Source organism: Strix aluco, chromosome 1 (assembly GCF_031877795.1).
Source record: "Strix aluco isolate bStrAlu1 chromosome 1, bStrAlu1.hap1, whole genome shotgun sequence".
Taxonomy (NCBI): domain Eukaryota; kingdom Metazoa; phylum Chordata; class Aves; order Strigiformes; family Strigidae; genus Strix; species Strix aluco.
The window spans coordinates 76,276,751-76,293,232 of NC_133931.1; the positions used below are offsets into that span (position 1 = coordinate 76,276,751).

The following is a 16,482-nucleotide window of genomic DNA, read 5'->3' on the forward strand; positions in this document are numbered from 1 at the left end:
CTTGGCTTATAAAGACATATAAAAATCATTTATTTTACCACACTGACACAAACACTGCCTTACTCTTTGGCCAGTGAATTGCCTACTATTCCCCTAGGATGGTAAAACAGTTCAACTTTGCTTAACATTTTTCCCATGTTAAGGTTTCCTACATAGGCAGATAATGAGCATCAAACTTGTCCAATAACACAGATAAGGAATGCACTTCAGTTCCTTTGTCTAAGGAGTGCGCTGTAGTTCCTTTGTCTGAGCAGCAGCTGTGCAAAGGATTCTCAAGATGATGCACTGGAGACTGCAGTGCTATCTGAAATGAAGAAGATGGTATAAAATAACTGTACCTGTATTAAGTCTCTTTCTACTGTGTGGAGCAAAGAAATAGAGAAAATATTACTGAATAGTATTGCTGAATGCTACCAATGCCACATTTTGCGTTTTCGTTAAAAAATTCAGAGAAAAAAGGTGGAAGTAGAGTTGGTGTTTGCAAAGTATGAGGGTAATCAAGAAAACTGTAAGCCTCCTAATGTGGCTTATTTACCGGAAAAATTGTTAGAAATATAATAGAGAATATAACTAGTTGACATCTCTGTGAAGATAATGAATAGGGTAAATGTAGCTTTAGTAAAACAGAAACCCTGCTTTACCGCTCTCTTAGAGTGTTCTTGACGCATTCAGCAAACAGATGGATATGTGTGATCTAGTTGATACTGTCTGTCTGGGTTTCCACAAAGCTTCCACCTAGTTCCCTCACCAGGGATTTCTTAAGGAAACCAAGTCTCCATTCCATAAGGAGGAAGGTCATCTTATTCTTAAATAACTGAGAGTAAAGAAAATAAAAGAGGAATCACGGGTTAGGAGTAAATGATCTGCTCATCTAGTGGTGGAATGTTCCAACAGCTTTGGACTATTTGAGGATCCATGTTCATCATATTAAGAAGTGACCTGGAAAAAAGTAACGAAGTTTGTTGCTGGTACTTGAGTTATCCAGATAGTAAGGACAAAGGCTGAGTATGAAGAACAACTGTTGAAAGACCTTATGAGATTGAGTGCTGACAGCACTTGCAGGTGAAACCAAGTAAAATTCTGTGTAGGAAAGTGTGAAGTGATATACGTGAGAAAAGACCACTCTGAATTTCCCCTAATACCTTGTAAAATACTGTTCTCTCAGCTGTCAGTTAGGAAGATCTTAGGATCATAAGAGACACTTCTTTGAAAAAAGTAAGCTCAGAGCTCAACAGCAATCAAATAAGCAAATCAGATGCAGAGCATTTTAGGAGAGTAAAAGAGGGTAAAAAGAGGACTTTATTATGCCACTGTATTACGAGCTTTATTATCCCATCTTAAATACTACAGTGGTGTTACCCTTGTTTCAGAAGGGTATTACAGAATGGGAAGAGACTCATGGAAGGGCATCAAGGGTGATCAAAGGTGTGGAGTAGCTTAAGACAGGGGCAACTGTACAAGTTAAGTAAACCGTGATTCTTCATCTTGAAAAAGTGGCATGAAGACTATGAATAGGGATTTGCTGAACCAGCCATTACTAGAGCATTTGAAGCTAGTAGCAAACAGGCAAACCACACAAAACCAAAGACTCTGGTTCTTTGTGCAAGCAGTAGATCTGTGGAACTTCTTGCCAAGGGTTGATGTGGGCGTTAAAAGGTTATATGGGCTCAAGAGGAAACTAGACAAATGCTACAAGGATGACAAATCTGTTGCAAATTTTTAAATATAAACTACACCAGGAAGTCCCTGACATGAAGATGGTTGGTGGCTGCAAAAGTATTAGGGAGAAGGTAGTATCAAATATACATTCCCTTTTCTTCTGCTGTCCTCTAGGTACTTGCAGCAGTCTGATACAGAAGCCTGAGCAGAACCCTTGATCTAACCCAGTACAGCTATTTTTGGAGAATACTGAAGAGATTCATACCTAAATATTTGTCTCATATGATCTGATACCACTCCAGGAAAGTCACTGGCAGCATTCTCAGTGACTTCACTAGGTCTGTCTTATCACTGGTAATTTGATAACCAGACAACATGTCTCTTGTTAAAAACAGAAACAGCTGTCTTTGATTGCTATTCCAAATCATCGCTCTACTTGTTTTGTGCTCAGAAGTGCAAAACTTTGCACTTGCAGAATGCGGCCATAAGTTTTGCTAGAAAATCATATGAACAATAAGAATTTTCTAGCATGACCCTTAAAGCAATTTGCCTGGTATGCATGTCACAACTTAGTACTGTAACTGCAAAGAGCCCTACAGGACTCTGAGGGTCATAGTTGCAGCCCCCTGGGCTGCATCTCAAAACGTTGAGATGCAGGTAGGCAGCTCAAATTACAGGTAGCTGGGAGCTGTATGGGTGATGTCCAGTGCACTCTACTGGACATGTGCCTTTCACTGACAAAATAAAAAGCAGCATGAAAGACTTGATCCCTTTCCATTTGAAATCAATTATCAGATCCAGGTGCATGCCAGATATTCTCTAGAGTGCAAGTCCTCTGAGGAAGGAACTGTTGGGACAATTCTGTCTTGTGCGGTGATGGGGCTATTGTTTTGCTTAGCAAATGATGATATATCTACCTTTCAGGAGATAGCAAGTCAAACTGATCTTTTGTGGTGTGCTGCTTTCCTGGATCTATCCAATTTTGCCCAGAGGATCAGGCAATCTAAGAGTGTGTAAGACTTAATGACTTGCAGTTAATTACCTTGTGTTGAAAAAGCCATGTACAAACTGTTGCCCGCACAGACATGAAATTCTGTGATGACATACATTAAGTTTTATACATAAAACAATCGCCTTTGTAACCGGTCATAAATCTGAAAAGTTTTATCTATTTAGTATTCCCACTGGAGCTGAACCTGGCTAGTGCTATCCTATTGCAGAGTCCATTACCAAGATGTACAAGAACCAATTAGTAGAAACAAGAGGAGGTAGTAGAAGTCGTCTGTGGTCCTTAAAAAAACCCTACACCACAGTAAATTGCTAAGAAATTAGAACACAGAACAATTAATTTCCAATTTGAAGGTGATTTGTTCAATTTTCTCTAAAGAGCTTTAAACATGACATTCAGTTAACTGAGTAAGTATCCAGACTTGTTCTTTTCATGTCTGACAAAACAATGCTCAGATGGCAAACATGAAACCAGCCAACAGAACATCAGATAATGTTTGCTGTGCAGTCTGGGTGCTTAATTTAGCTGAACTAGTACACTCTAGTTTGGATAAATGATGCAGGCCCAAATTAGAAGAGAGAAAAGTGCAATGATGGCTGAAGGCTTATCTCGCTGTCATGTAAAGCATCAAATTTAGGAAGGCTCAAAAAAAGCTGCTAGTGAAAGGAAGTAATTTATACTTCTTTTTATGAGGAAAACAGCTCTAAAAATTAATTCTGGATTATGCACACTTAATCAAACACGATAATTATTTTAAAGTAGTTATCACAGGCTATAGCTAGATAATACATGCAATGTAGTGACTACATTCTCAGTATCTTCAAAGAGTATCAGTTAAGGGTATGTTACACTTTAATATATTACAGAATTTTCTTCTCTATACATCTAAATAAATTCCATAGTTTCAGTCCAAATTGCCACCCATCCTCTTTAGAGCTCCTAATGCTCAACTTTGTGTTGCTGAACATTTATTTACAAGCAGCATGTGTCCCATTTTAAAAACAAAATTTCAGAAAGCATTTTAATAACTTTAGGAAACTCCTTTTTTTAGGCAGCCAATTTATTTTCCAGGAGTTTTTGTGTCCTCCTTTTTTTTTTTTTTTTCATTTTTAATTAATATGCTTATTTTCCAACTCTTTTGTTCCATAATTTTAAATAGAGTAAGGTGTCCCAGCGTGATGAATTAATTAAAAGGAATCTTGGCTTTCTCAGTCATGAAGTGATTAAGTGCAGTTGATTGTATTTTTTTCTGAAGTTTGGCCAGTATGAATGAGGATGTTAGTGCAGAATTTCAGCAGAGGTTTTGGTGTTAGACAGAAGGTGCCTCTCAGAAGTACAAGGGGAAGTAAGACTGCTTTTAGACTGGCCCTTTGAGAATATGTCTTTACTCAGATAATTTTACATTCAATTTATAGGTTTTGCATGAGAAGAACTTAAAATTTTAATGTCTGCTTTAAAATTATGTCTTTTCTGAAAGAAAAATACTGCTTCTTTAGCTTGCAGAAAAAAGCTACTGCTTTGTAAGAGTCCACTGTGTGGCTTCATTGCATTTTTAGAAATAGTTTTTTTGCAACTTTGTCCAGGAAATAGTAGCAATATCCGTTCAGTAGTGATTTGAATTGCTTGCCTACTTTAATTGAAGGCTGGACTGTGTGAAGTACTGAGTGTTTCACACTGACTTGTATACACTGTTGCTAGAGAGGAGTGGGAGAATGTAATTACAAAATTTTGTAAGATTCCTTCATGGTCTGCTTTCCTGTTGTTCTCTGCAAAGTAGTCCAGTCCTGCACTCTAACCTGTGTAGACATTGACATCAGAGTGACCTGTGTAGAACTGACATCAGAGTGACCTCGTGACCCTTACTATAAGAACCCAACCAAGATGAGCTTGCAGTGCCTTTATTTTACCATTTAACATACATCACATAGTAATTACGCAAGAATACAATATTTGTTTGACACGAGGGCTTCTGATTTAAGATAGCAGTTAATGAAATAGATCCTTTTATTTTTTTGCAAGAAAACATATGTCTTGAGAATTGAGTCCTTGAATTACATGCAAGAAAAATTCTTTAAATAATCTTTTCGCAAACATCAATAGCGTTCTTGATCTTTTGCAATAATCCAGTTGCTTCTGGCTGTGAGTTCATGGATCACCTGCCAACTGTTTCTGAACAGACTATACTACCTGCCTTGGGAATAATACCACAACTTACCATCTGGTGAGATCATGATAGTATCACTTGACCTCCACATGTGGTCTCTGTCAAGCACTTCATTGAAAACTGGCAAGACATCAGGGCCCGAACATACTGTTCTATGCAGCCCTGAATTTTGGCAGGGTTGCAACATTTAGTAAATAAACTTCATCTGGCTTGCAAGTCACAGACAAATAAGACAGGCTGATGTCATCGTAAGGTTTAACTCTCAATAAAGTATGTGTCAAGTAATTATTAGACTTTGTTGGGCAAGGCATTTAGGGGAAGTTAATAGACAAAGATCATTTTAAGCAGCAACACTTCTGAAGAACTGGCATTCAGTAAGCAGTGAAAAATGACCCTAACGCTGTGCTTAATTTAGAAACTGGGTTTGTGTCACTTTTCAGATTTTGCTTGCAACTCCACCTTTCTTAGATCCTAAATTAAAAAGCTGAAAAATTATAGAATAGAAAAATTAACTTAAGTACATGTGCGCTGTGTAAATCAGGTTTAATTTAATGGCTTAATAGCATTGCATTCTAATCATTGTTTAGCCAAATAAGAAAGCAAGGAAAAACATCACAAGTATAATTTATTGTTTGAGTTATATTCACAGTTATATCCCGAAAGTGATAGAAGTGGGGAGAGGGGAAAGCAATTCCAGTCCCTCTGACTTCATATCACTTCAGTTTTTCACCTCTTTAGAGGATGGATGTTGCAGATCACTGGAAGAAATAGGCACCTCGTTTTGTTTGCAGTGTGCTCATCTTAATCAGAATATCATAGCTCAACAGTCAACCCCTGAGTCCTGCTCAGCAATATGTCCCTGACACTGCCAGGCGTGGATAGCAAGCAGAGTGCCATGGTGGGTTTCTCTAACAAATCTTTGCAGCAGAATCTATTTGTAATTTTGGATGATAAAAATCATATACCTATGGGGGATGGCTTGAGGTAGAGCCATGTTATGCTGCAGTCCCTAGTAGTACATCTAATTGACACTGTGGTACCACTTTGCTATTCCCCCCTCTTCTTGGTTTCTGAAGATTGTGGAAGTAGGGACTTCTGACTGCCATAAGTGCTGGAAGGAACTAGACTTGAGTGTAAATTTGCAGGGGGCAGTGAGAAGGGATGACATGAACTAGATGATCTTTAAAGGTCTCTTCTAACCCAGACCATTCTGTGGTTCTATGAAACTGGAAAGGAATTGGCAACTACCACTTGACTTATCACCCAAACCAGGTTTCCCAGGCATTCTGTGTGTCTGCAGGTGGAGGGGGCTGATACAAGTGGGTTGATCACTGGAAATAAGTCAGGTATGTTTTTCTCTAAATTGAGAAGACTTCTGAGGTTATCGCCTAGGACTTAGCACTAAGCAAGAGAAATTAAACTTGGCTATCTCTACAGAAGAAAATTTTAAGTGCAGAGGAAAACTTAAACTCCAGGGAGGTATGTCGCTTAGAGGCAGTAGAAAGGGTATGGTTCTTGTTACTGGTCACACATTTGTGTGATTGCCTTCCACTTTCTAGCCCTAACAGACTTTAGGCTACAGCCCATCCCTGTGGCAGAAAATTGGACAAAGATGCAACATAAATTTTGCAGATCTTCAGTTGGCTTATAACACCTCTCAGATTTTTAAGGACAGACAAGCAGACCCAACCAATCAGCCAGCCTTTCCCAGAGGCAACGACTCAAGGAGATGACATCGATCATGTCAAACTTATTGACAAAGTTGTCAGAAGAAATATGAGCTGCGTTCCTACCATGTGTTTTAAAATCTTATTAATGCTTATTTGTTCTATTAATTGTATTGCTGTAACTAAAAAGATAAGCACAAATACGAAATGAAAATTTGAAGGTGGTTTTTGCCTTTTTTATTTAACTTTTGTAGAGGAGAAATGAATCTTGGTAGCAAAACAGTTTGTGGTGGTTTTAAAATGTGATTTTTAAGTGGTGAGGGTTTTTTGTTGTTCCCCCCCCCCAAATGAAGACATAAATGAGGAGAATTACATTGTATTCAGAGAAACAGAGGAAGTTCAATTCTTTGCCAAAGCAAACATCCGCAGACTTGTGTAGTCTACATGTTTCAATGCATGTGAAAATATTTGGTGTTGTAGAGTGACTTCCTTGAGTGGAAATAATATTGCAGCTAGTAATGAGATTTTGCAAAAGAAGGAAATCACAGCTATCTTAGTAATTTAACGTCTCAAATTTGTTTATGGATAATTTCCTGTCTGACACATTTAACTGAACAAGTTAAAGTGTTTAAAGAAGATTAGAATGACATTAATTTTTAACTGCCCTTGACCATGACATTTCACAAAGGGGTGTGTTCAATAAAAACAGATGGAAAAATGAGCTTGCCCCTTCACCTTGTAGTAGCTTTCTTCTGTCAACTGATTTAGCTTTCTGTCACCAATCAGCTGAGTATTCAAGAACATCCTTGACTTTTGTCTTTTTCATTTTATGAATAAAATAACACAAGAGTATAGCAATTTTTGTAAAATCCAGTAATGCTAAGCTTTTTGTCTGTTATTAAGACTGAGATGTTTTTGCAGTCATGGCTTGATTTTTCATGATGAATACTAAATTTCATTACAAACCCCTGTTTAATACCAGAATTATATAATGAGAAAAAATTAATTTGAAATTAAGCATCATAAAAGTAGGCAAAGTGATACAATATTTTGTGGCATCTGATTAAAATATTAAGGATACTTTCAGAACAGCAATGCATTTGCACTCTAGTTACAAGTCAGACTTCCCACTTAACACAGTGCCTGAACACTTCCAGCAGCAAAGCAGCTCAGAAGCTGAGGCCATGGGTATGGCTGGGGTGCAGCCGTCACGTGGGCCAAACACAGTACAAGGAAGCATGGTGCAGAGCTTCAAAGTCAGGAGGAAACACCCTGATACAGAGCGGTTTTGCATCAGGACACAAACATGGTTGTCCTGCTTGAAGAGTTAGTTGGTGTTATATTGTGGACTTGAACTCATGTTGGCAGTGGCTTGGGAATCTCCCATCTAAACTTGTTCTGTGTGAGGGTGGTGTGTCCGGAGTAATGCAAACTATTGGATCTAGTCGGTCCAGAGTAACACGAGCTATTGGGTCTAGTCTGTTCAAATGTCAGTCTTGCTATCACAGCATGCTTATTTATTTGTATGGCTTATTTTAAAATCTCCCTTTGCATTTATTATTATTCATTTTATTGTCAGATTTGTGAGATTCAACACTGAAAAATCAAGATGTACAGAACTAAAATGACCAATCCAGAGAAACTGCTTGCTAATTTCTAAAGTGTAGTTATTTCTATGCATTTTATCAAAATGACACAGTTTTCAAATAATATCCTTGTTAAAACTGTTTTCATGTGACAGATTTTTTAGTATCTCTGTGTATGTTGTTTTTGCAATATGTTGTTGCATTGAATGAGATCCTAGTAAGCATTTTAAATAACCCACACAAATGCATTCTGCAACATAAGGACATGTTTTTGGAAACATCAGACTGCTGTCTTTGAATGCCATTTGTAACATACTTGTGGATTAAACATTCAGTTTTTAATCAAATGAAATGGGGTACTACCCAATAAAGAAACAAGATAGAGAAGTTCAGTGCTGAATAGAAAATTTAATACGATGTGACTTACAGTGGTCAGCCTCAGGAATTGCTCCTATGCCCAGTTTCTTTGAGAGCTCCCTGAATTTTCCTTTGTTAGTGTATGCCCGTGAAAAGTCTAATAATGTATGACCTGTCCAGGGCATATTAGGCATATGAGTAAATGTTGCTTAAGACACATTAATGTTCAGTTGAGACTTCTTGTGGTTTCTATTGCTAGGCATTTTGAAGCATCTGTTGCCCTGTGAAAATGCAGAATCAGCTAGATAGAATAGCTTTTATATCATCAAGTGTAGTGGACAGATTTATGTCTCCATTCTGCAACTGAAAGATCTATCTCTCTGATTTTCCTAGAATGACTCCTCTTAGATCAAAATATTTTATTCTCAACTACTTTAAATTATGTACAAAATCATAGCAAAATATATTTAAAAACTCTCATACCAACTTACCACTTGTCTTTCATACAATGCTGTTAGGGATCAGTGCAGTTACGGTTGTATCAAGAGTTTAAAACTGGTTAATAAAACAAGTGTATTTTCTTTTTACTTCTAGAGCTTCTTGTAAAATGACTCTTAATTATTTCCAGATGTCTTAAAATTCTTTGTGAAGAGAAGAGAGTTTGGATGGTCCCACACATAGTTTGGGGTGATACTGTTGTTTGTTCAGTTACAAGTTAGGTCTGAATTTTTCTGTGGATCATACTTAAACACTCTTGTAATTTGATAGGCATTCTGACCCCACATGATATCATCACCAGCAGGTGTATCAGAATCTGGCTTGCTTAAATCAAGAGTGTGTGTCTAGTCAGTGTTTGATGATGGAAACCAGTTTGTAGTCAGGGCATGCCAGTGATTGAATCCATGTGTTCTTTTTCCAATCCTTTTTATTTCCTTCTAAAAATAATTTCTACAAACAATCACTCACAGTTTCCCCAAACAAGACATTTTGTATACAAATTAGATAGAAGTCACAACAGTACAAGCATTCTATAAAACAATAAAAGATCCTGACATGTAATGTTGCATAAAAAAAGAGAAAGAAAGAAGAGAGTATATGAGCTTTCTTCACACGGTTTATATCATATGCTATACAATTTTTTATCTGTATATGCTAAACCACCATGGGACATCCCTTAAAAAACAATCCTTATTCCAGACATAATGCTATTGCTGATAGAATATGTGTATGACCTGTAGCTACAGCATTTGAGCAGTAAGAAAATTGCTTTAAGGGGAATTTTGTTAAATAGAAAACCTGGAAAATTGTTAGGTTTTCCAAGTTTCCATTCTTCCTCTTCTATGGCAAAATGATAGCAGTGAGAGCAAAAGGAAAAATCTGTTGCTGTAAGACAACTGTTTCTTGTAATACTTATGAAAATATTGGGAAGAGTGGTTTGGAATTTGAAACACAAACTATGCACTTTTTTTTTGAGATACATGATCTCAATCACATATTGACTAGATCCACTGAGGGGTTTTCTGTTAAGGCACATTTAGAACTGTTTAGATCTGTCTATCAATCATCCAGGCTTTCTCCGGTAAGAGTGGATGCCAGCTACAACACAGATACCTGGAGTTGTTTGGGGAAAACCTGTTTCAGGTAATGCAAGAAGATGCTGTTTGCTTTTAGTTTGCAAGTTCAGGAAAGTCTTTCCATGTCAATTTTTAAGTTGTTCTTCCTTACTTGTGTTCTTGGTTGTGCTTCTGAGCTGAGAGTACCCAACTTTTTTCCAAACTTTCTCAGTCCTGCAGAAAGTACGTGTCTCTTGTATGTCCACTCTTCCCCCCAGACATCAGTCTTGGGAGAAGAAAGAAAATATGGCTTGCTCTTGTGATCTCTGTGTCCCGACACAGTAGTCCTTGAAGAGTATCAAGTCCCCCTCAGCTATTCAATACATGGGCAAAACGTGTTGCTTGAAAGGCAGTACTTCCCAGAAGGCACCAAAGTAGCCTTCAACATCCAGTTTAGAAGTTACATGATATTTTTCCCTCAAGCCCACAAAATCCAGCTGGGCTTCTAGTGTTAGCTTAAGGATTTTTACCTGGTCATATCACCATTTGGAACACCTTGGTAGTGTCTAGGTTCTTTACTAGTCAAGATATAACTGTAGTAATGAGAACATTACAGTACTTTGTTATTTAACAAGGATGCACTATGCATGCTTTCCAAGGTTGCATTAAGCCCAGTCCCTTTTTCTCTACCCTACAGCAAGAGTGTGTCAACTGTCCTTAAGAGAACAGACTTGGGTATGTATGGCTCTCCGAGTATGCTATTGCAGAGTCTTTAATCAGCCTTTGAACACAGTAGAGTGAGATTTCCTTCTTGGTCAAAGTAGTGATTCAGACAACTGAGATACATAGTGTCATCAAGTGTGCTGTGAATGTTAGTAGACACTGAAGGGACAGAGGAGCACAAATTAGTGATATGGTTTCTGGTTTACAGAAGGAATCTCAGTTTCAGGAGCAGTAAACCTACAGTAAATTTAGGCCTAGTTTGATCTGTGAATAAAAGAAATGTGCCATTTGCCAGATGACTTAGCAAGTACTTACGTAGATAAACATTTCTATTAGAAAGATTAATAGGAAAAGGTTGATAAATACAAAAGCAGTGTCTGACCTGTAAGTAGAGGACAGGCGAGGGAAAGGAGCGGAGCTCATGTTGCAAATTTATCTGAGAACCTCCTTGTCTTTGAATGCTTGCTGAAATTTTGGTGGTGCTGGCTTTTGTTTCCTTGGGCCTCGATTAATATTTTTCATGAATTCATATTCAGTGCAACCTAACCCAGAGAAAATATTGAACTCTTACGCATGAGGAAACTCAATTTATACATCCACTCTTACAGTATCCACAGACATTTTGCAAGTAAGGTGAGTGTCGAATGCTACTGGTAGAGAATTTCAAGCATTAGCCTTGTAGGATTCTTTTCCACACAGTTTTGACACATAACCTCCCCATGACATTGTTATGCTCTAGATATATTCTAAAATCTAAGGCCCTCAAATTTTAATAAATATGTTGAGCTTTCAAGGAAGGAAAATACATTCAGCACATTCCTCAGATATTTTGTCTGCAATATTGGAAGTATTTTTCAAACAGTATGTGAGCCATGACATGAATTTAATGAAAAATTGTTTTTTCCATCATATGTGGTCTTATCATTATGGGAACAGAAATGACACTATTTGTCAGACTTAGGTCCTTTTGGCCCACTTTATTAATTTCTAGCTCAGTTGATAGTATTAATTATAGTCAGGGAACACTTATTAACATCTTTAAAAATTATGTATTCATTGCATAACAGAAGCTGACCTAATAATTTCTTATAGTTAAAAATGCTACATAGGTGAAGCACAAGTGCTAAGACTAGGAAATGTTCTGTTAAATTCAGAGAGGGACTCCTGTAACAAAGTTTGGACGGAAAATTACTTCAGATAATGTTGTTAAAGCTTGATTTCTCTATAAAAGAAGCAGCCAGCCATAACAAATTATTTTCAAGTTCTATTGTTTTGGTATATACAATTGCAAGAAAGAAACAGAATGTTCTTTGTGTTTTTTTCTTTTATGTTTAGCCTCATAGGTTTACCAAAGTTGGCATTAAAGAACTACTTTTAACAATTTTTATGACTTGTTCTTGAACTAGACACTTCTTATACACATTGTGGTGTGGCTGGCTTTAAACAAGCTTTTCATCTTCTTTATGGTGTTTGTGAAGTATACTGCACTTAGTTGACAGTATAATAAAAGCATTTTTGTTTGTGTATTTGACCAAACTTGCATTATTGCAGTTGTGCACTTGCTATTTTCTAGCATTTCCTTTAGCTGTAGCAGTGTGTTCATCCATACATCTGTCTAATATTCCTCAGAAGATTCAACTAAATAAGAATGCATAGAGCTGAAAAGGATAAGCTGGCTTCTAACAAGGATCTTTTCTTAGTAAAACAGTAACGTATCTTTGAGGAATCTGGTCCTTGGGGAAGAGTGATAAGTGATCTCTATCATTTCAAGTGGAAACACGCATTCCCTTACTTTCTGCCTTGATTCTCAAGATTGTCTAGACTTATCTTTTAAATCACCAGTCCATCCATTTTTTGTTCTCAAATAAAATTACCTTTCTGTCAGGAGAGACAGGAGTGAATGTGGAAGCTGAAAAATGCCATTAAATAACTGCAAAAGTTGTGACCTGTGCTTGTGAAGTTCAGATGCTTCTTCCTGGGGAAGTTCAGATGCTGCCTGTCTCCCAGATGATTCAAGTTCTCCATAGCTACTGAATTTTGGAGACTTTGTAGTCAGGTTAATTGAAGTCCCCACTTAGATAATTTTCTCTTTTTTGTAAGGTAGTATCCTGAAGAATCAAAATACAGTATATTAAATGCTTGCATGTCTTTAGTCATTTAAAATGCAATGCAGAAGAGTGTGATTTTTTTTCCAAGTGCCTATTTGCCAATTGCCCCAAACAGACATGAAGGAGAATGCAGCATTAGGTAGGTGTGCTCCATGTAATTCCTCCTCTGTAAACCAAAGCCTGATGAGTCTGTTACACTGAACAGAGTTTCCAATGTTCAGCTCAATATTGGGCATTCTGATTCTATAAGAACTGGGGGGGGTGGGATTCAACTTCAGTCAATTGCAGTCAGTTCCTAACCACTGGCAGGCAGTTTCATCATCAGGAGAGGTGCCCCATCTTAATATGGAGCAACACCATAACTTCAGGCAAAATTTTTTCAGAGGAGCTCTAAAATTTTGCTGTATCCCTTTCTGAACATTTGGCCTGGTGCTCTTTTCTGGGTATAAGTCTATTTTTTCAAATGCCATGAAGTTTGGTGACCAAAATTGAAGTCTGCAAAATCACTAGTTGCTATTAACATTCTTGCCAATTTACTATGCCTAACTTTATCTAGATTGGCCTCATTGGCTTCAGTTGTGCACTGTATCCAGTGGACATTGAATGTAAAATGCAGAAATAATACATGGTAGTAAGTAAGACCAGGACATCTTTCTTTCCCACCCTCCATCCCCTCCACCTTTTAGAAACTGCTATGAAGCTGCAGCTTGTCCTGGTTAATGTGCTCTTATGTCCAGAGCAGTTACTGCCAAGTTTCTCCATATGCAGGATGCAGGTTCACCAACAAGGGGTGAAGAGTGTCCAATTGTCTTGTGGCACAGTGGTTAAAGCACTATCCTGAAAGGTGGGAACTGAATGTTTGTGGTTTGTAACCTAAGACCCTCCCAAGTGCTTTTAAAAAGGAGGGCTAAGTGAAGAAGGCTCTATTTATGTCCTACTCTTTGTAAAATTCATTTATTCTCAGAGTTTTCACTCAATGTAAGAAAGGATGCATATAAATGAGTACCTTTCCCCTGAAGTCTGATAACAGCTTTGAGCAGTGTGAAGCTACTATTTGTTCAATGAAATCTCCCACAACAAATGTATTTTGAGGGTTCATTAATCATCTGGATTAAATAAAAGATGATTATTATTATTGTTTGGGCCTTTGAAATATTAGAAAACCACCAAGCAGTTCTGTATATTAGGTATCTTCAGCTATGGGAAGTATCAGGACAGACAGAGCAGTGAAGTCATGCAAGTGAAGACTGAGGAAGGCCAACAGCATGCTGTGTGTGGGCAGCTCCCGTTACCCTCTGCCTGAGCTAAGACTGGTTCTGTCCAGTGTTGTCAGTACCTTTCAAATATAAAACTTCAACAGATTTTCCTACCTGGTTTTGGTTTTTATTATTATTATTTTTCCAGAAAAACGAAATAGAGCTAAGTTCCAACAAGAAAATATTATGCAGCCCAATGAAACCCAAGTCACTTGTAATGAAATTTTTTGTATTTTTAAAAGCAGAGTAAACAGTAATGAAGTCTTGGCTTGCCAACCAGCATGTTGCAATTATTGGAAGCTGAGGTGTTACAGATCTGCAAAAGTATGTCTGTGAAGTCCAGTAGACATAAATAGAGTACAGTATGATCTCATATCATGCAAGCAAACTTTCAATTCTGATTCTTCTCTCAGAAGTCCTTAAAGAAGAATTTGAGAGGAAAATAAAAGAAATGAGAGACAGTTTATTCCCTACACATACCGATGGAGTATTTAACCATAATTTAAGGTCTGAAGAAATCAATGGAAAAACAAGATCATGGTATGGCTTAAGCTTAACAACATGTAGTGTCACACTGTGCGTTGCTGAGTCTTGGGCTCTCTAGATCCCTTTTACCAAAACCATCAAAGGTCTACCAGACTGGTATTTCTGCTGTGACATTCATCTGCAGTTCTTGACCCTTTCCTTCTCTGAGTGCAATATTACTATACGTCTTCTGATCTGTCTTTTTAATCTCCTTTTGTCACTATAAATGCTTATTATAAAAATACTGTGCTGAGAAATTCGGTCATATGACAATCAGGGGTTTTTTATTATTCACAATTTACAACATCAACAAAACATATCCTTTTCTGTGCCTGTTTTTCAACTTTGCTAGATTTCACAAGGAGCATCCCTGAATGATTTACAGAAAAAGAAGAGGCGTGCCCCTCTTCCACCAGCTGCATCTGCTCCACCCACTCCTGCCATGCCGAACAGGACAGAAGAGAGGGAAGACAAGAGGAAGAGCACAATGGGTGAGAGGCGTTCTTTTCTCCTGTGTAATCCTATGCATGTGCTTCCAGTGCTCACTATTCAAAGTTTCCTTAATTGTGCTATGCTGTGAGTTCAGAAACTTTTGTAACTTGGGGAAAAAAAAGCACTTGTCTGCAGAATGAAAGTCTGGAAATAAATGTCGGTATATTATCTCTTTTTTTTTATGGCAATGTTCAGAGTATCATAAGGTAGTAAAAGGTAGATAACACTCATCAGGTGATTTGAATGTTTGGTACAAGCTGGATATCCAAAAGCACTAGCCCTGGGCCTATTCTGTGCCTTTAAGGTCATAGTGGTTTTGCTAGTAAATGGAAATATGGAAATGGTAAATGGAAATGCTAGTAAATGGAGGTAGTCCAGACAATACTGAATTAATCTGAAGCCATGGGGTTCTGCTGGAACTGAAGTACAGTCAAGCTGGTTCAGTATCTCCTCATGTTTCTAAAGCCTTAAGACATTTTCTCTTCCTGTAGTCCTCCAACAGTTTGACATCAACTGACCATATTCAGTGAAGTTTTTCTTTAGAATTTAGTCCTCAGATTTATTTTAAATCAATCTCTATTGAGTCTTTAGCTAATCAGTAGAACAGAACTGGTGCTCTCAAAGGGGTGCCATACATAGCTGGAGACAACAAAAGAAACTCTAGCCTTCAGCTGTATGTGACGCCACATTTGCTCTCATGCAGGAAGACTGAAAAACGTTCTCCCAGACCTCTGTCATTATCTGACTGCTAGCTTATTCAGATCAGTGGGAGTTTTGCCCGAGTGAGGACCCCGAGATTATGCTTTTAGCAAACAAAGTGATTTTATGATGGGTAAAGATATGAGGTAATAACCCCACATATTGGAACTCATTTTTCAGTACATTAAGAGAATCATTCTTCAAGTGCCATAGTGCACTCAGTGCACTTCAGTTCATGCCTTTGACCTCATGTTTCATAAAGTGCCTAAGACATACAGATATGACATCCTGTCGTACATAATTGCTTACATTACAAATGCCTCACAGTTTAGAAAGAAACCTCTTGGCTTTGTTCCAACATTTATTTTCAGTAAATGCTTCACATTTAATGCCTCAGCATTTATGTAGCAGCAGGAGTCCATTATCTTGTGACATGTACGACTCCATTGACATCTCTTATTTAAACCCTCTAAGGGGAACGTTATCATTGTACCATATAACACAGGAGTTTTCAGCAAATTGGCTTACTTCTAACCATTGTAGATGTCACAGTCTGTCGCTCCTCATGCTTTGCCCTACTGTTGGTCACTTATTGATGTGGCATTTGGTGCTTTAACTTTTTGTAAGTGTTCATTTTATTTTGTATCAGTGCTCAGAATGTTACAGATGAAATAAAGCAGAGCA

At 37.6% G+C, this 16,482-nt stretch overlaps 1 protein-coding gene across 8 annotated transcripts in view; it reads left to right on the plus strand.

Moving 5' to 3' along the window:
• Positions 1 to 16,482, plus strand: part of COBL (cordon-bleu WH2 repeat protein) — a 163,245-nt gene that overhangs the window by 95,621 nt on the left and 51,142 nt on the right. For all 8 annotated transcript variants that reach the window (XM_074825297.1, XM_074825320.1, XM_074825311.1 and 5 more), the window contains one exon: positions 14,960 to 15,098. In XM_074825297.1, coding sequence (XP_074681398.1) covers positions 14,960 to 15,098 — 139 coding nt within the window. The remainder of the gene's footprint in view (positions 1 to 14,959; positions 15,099 to 16,482) is intronic.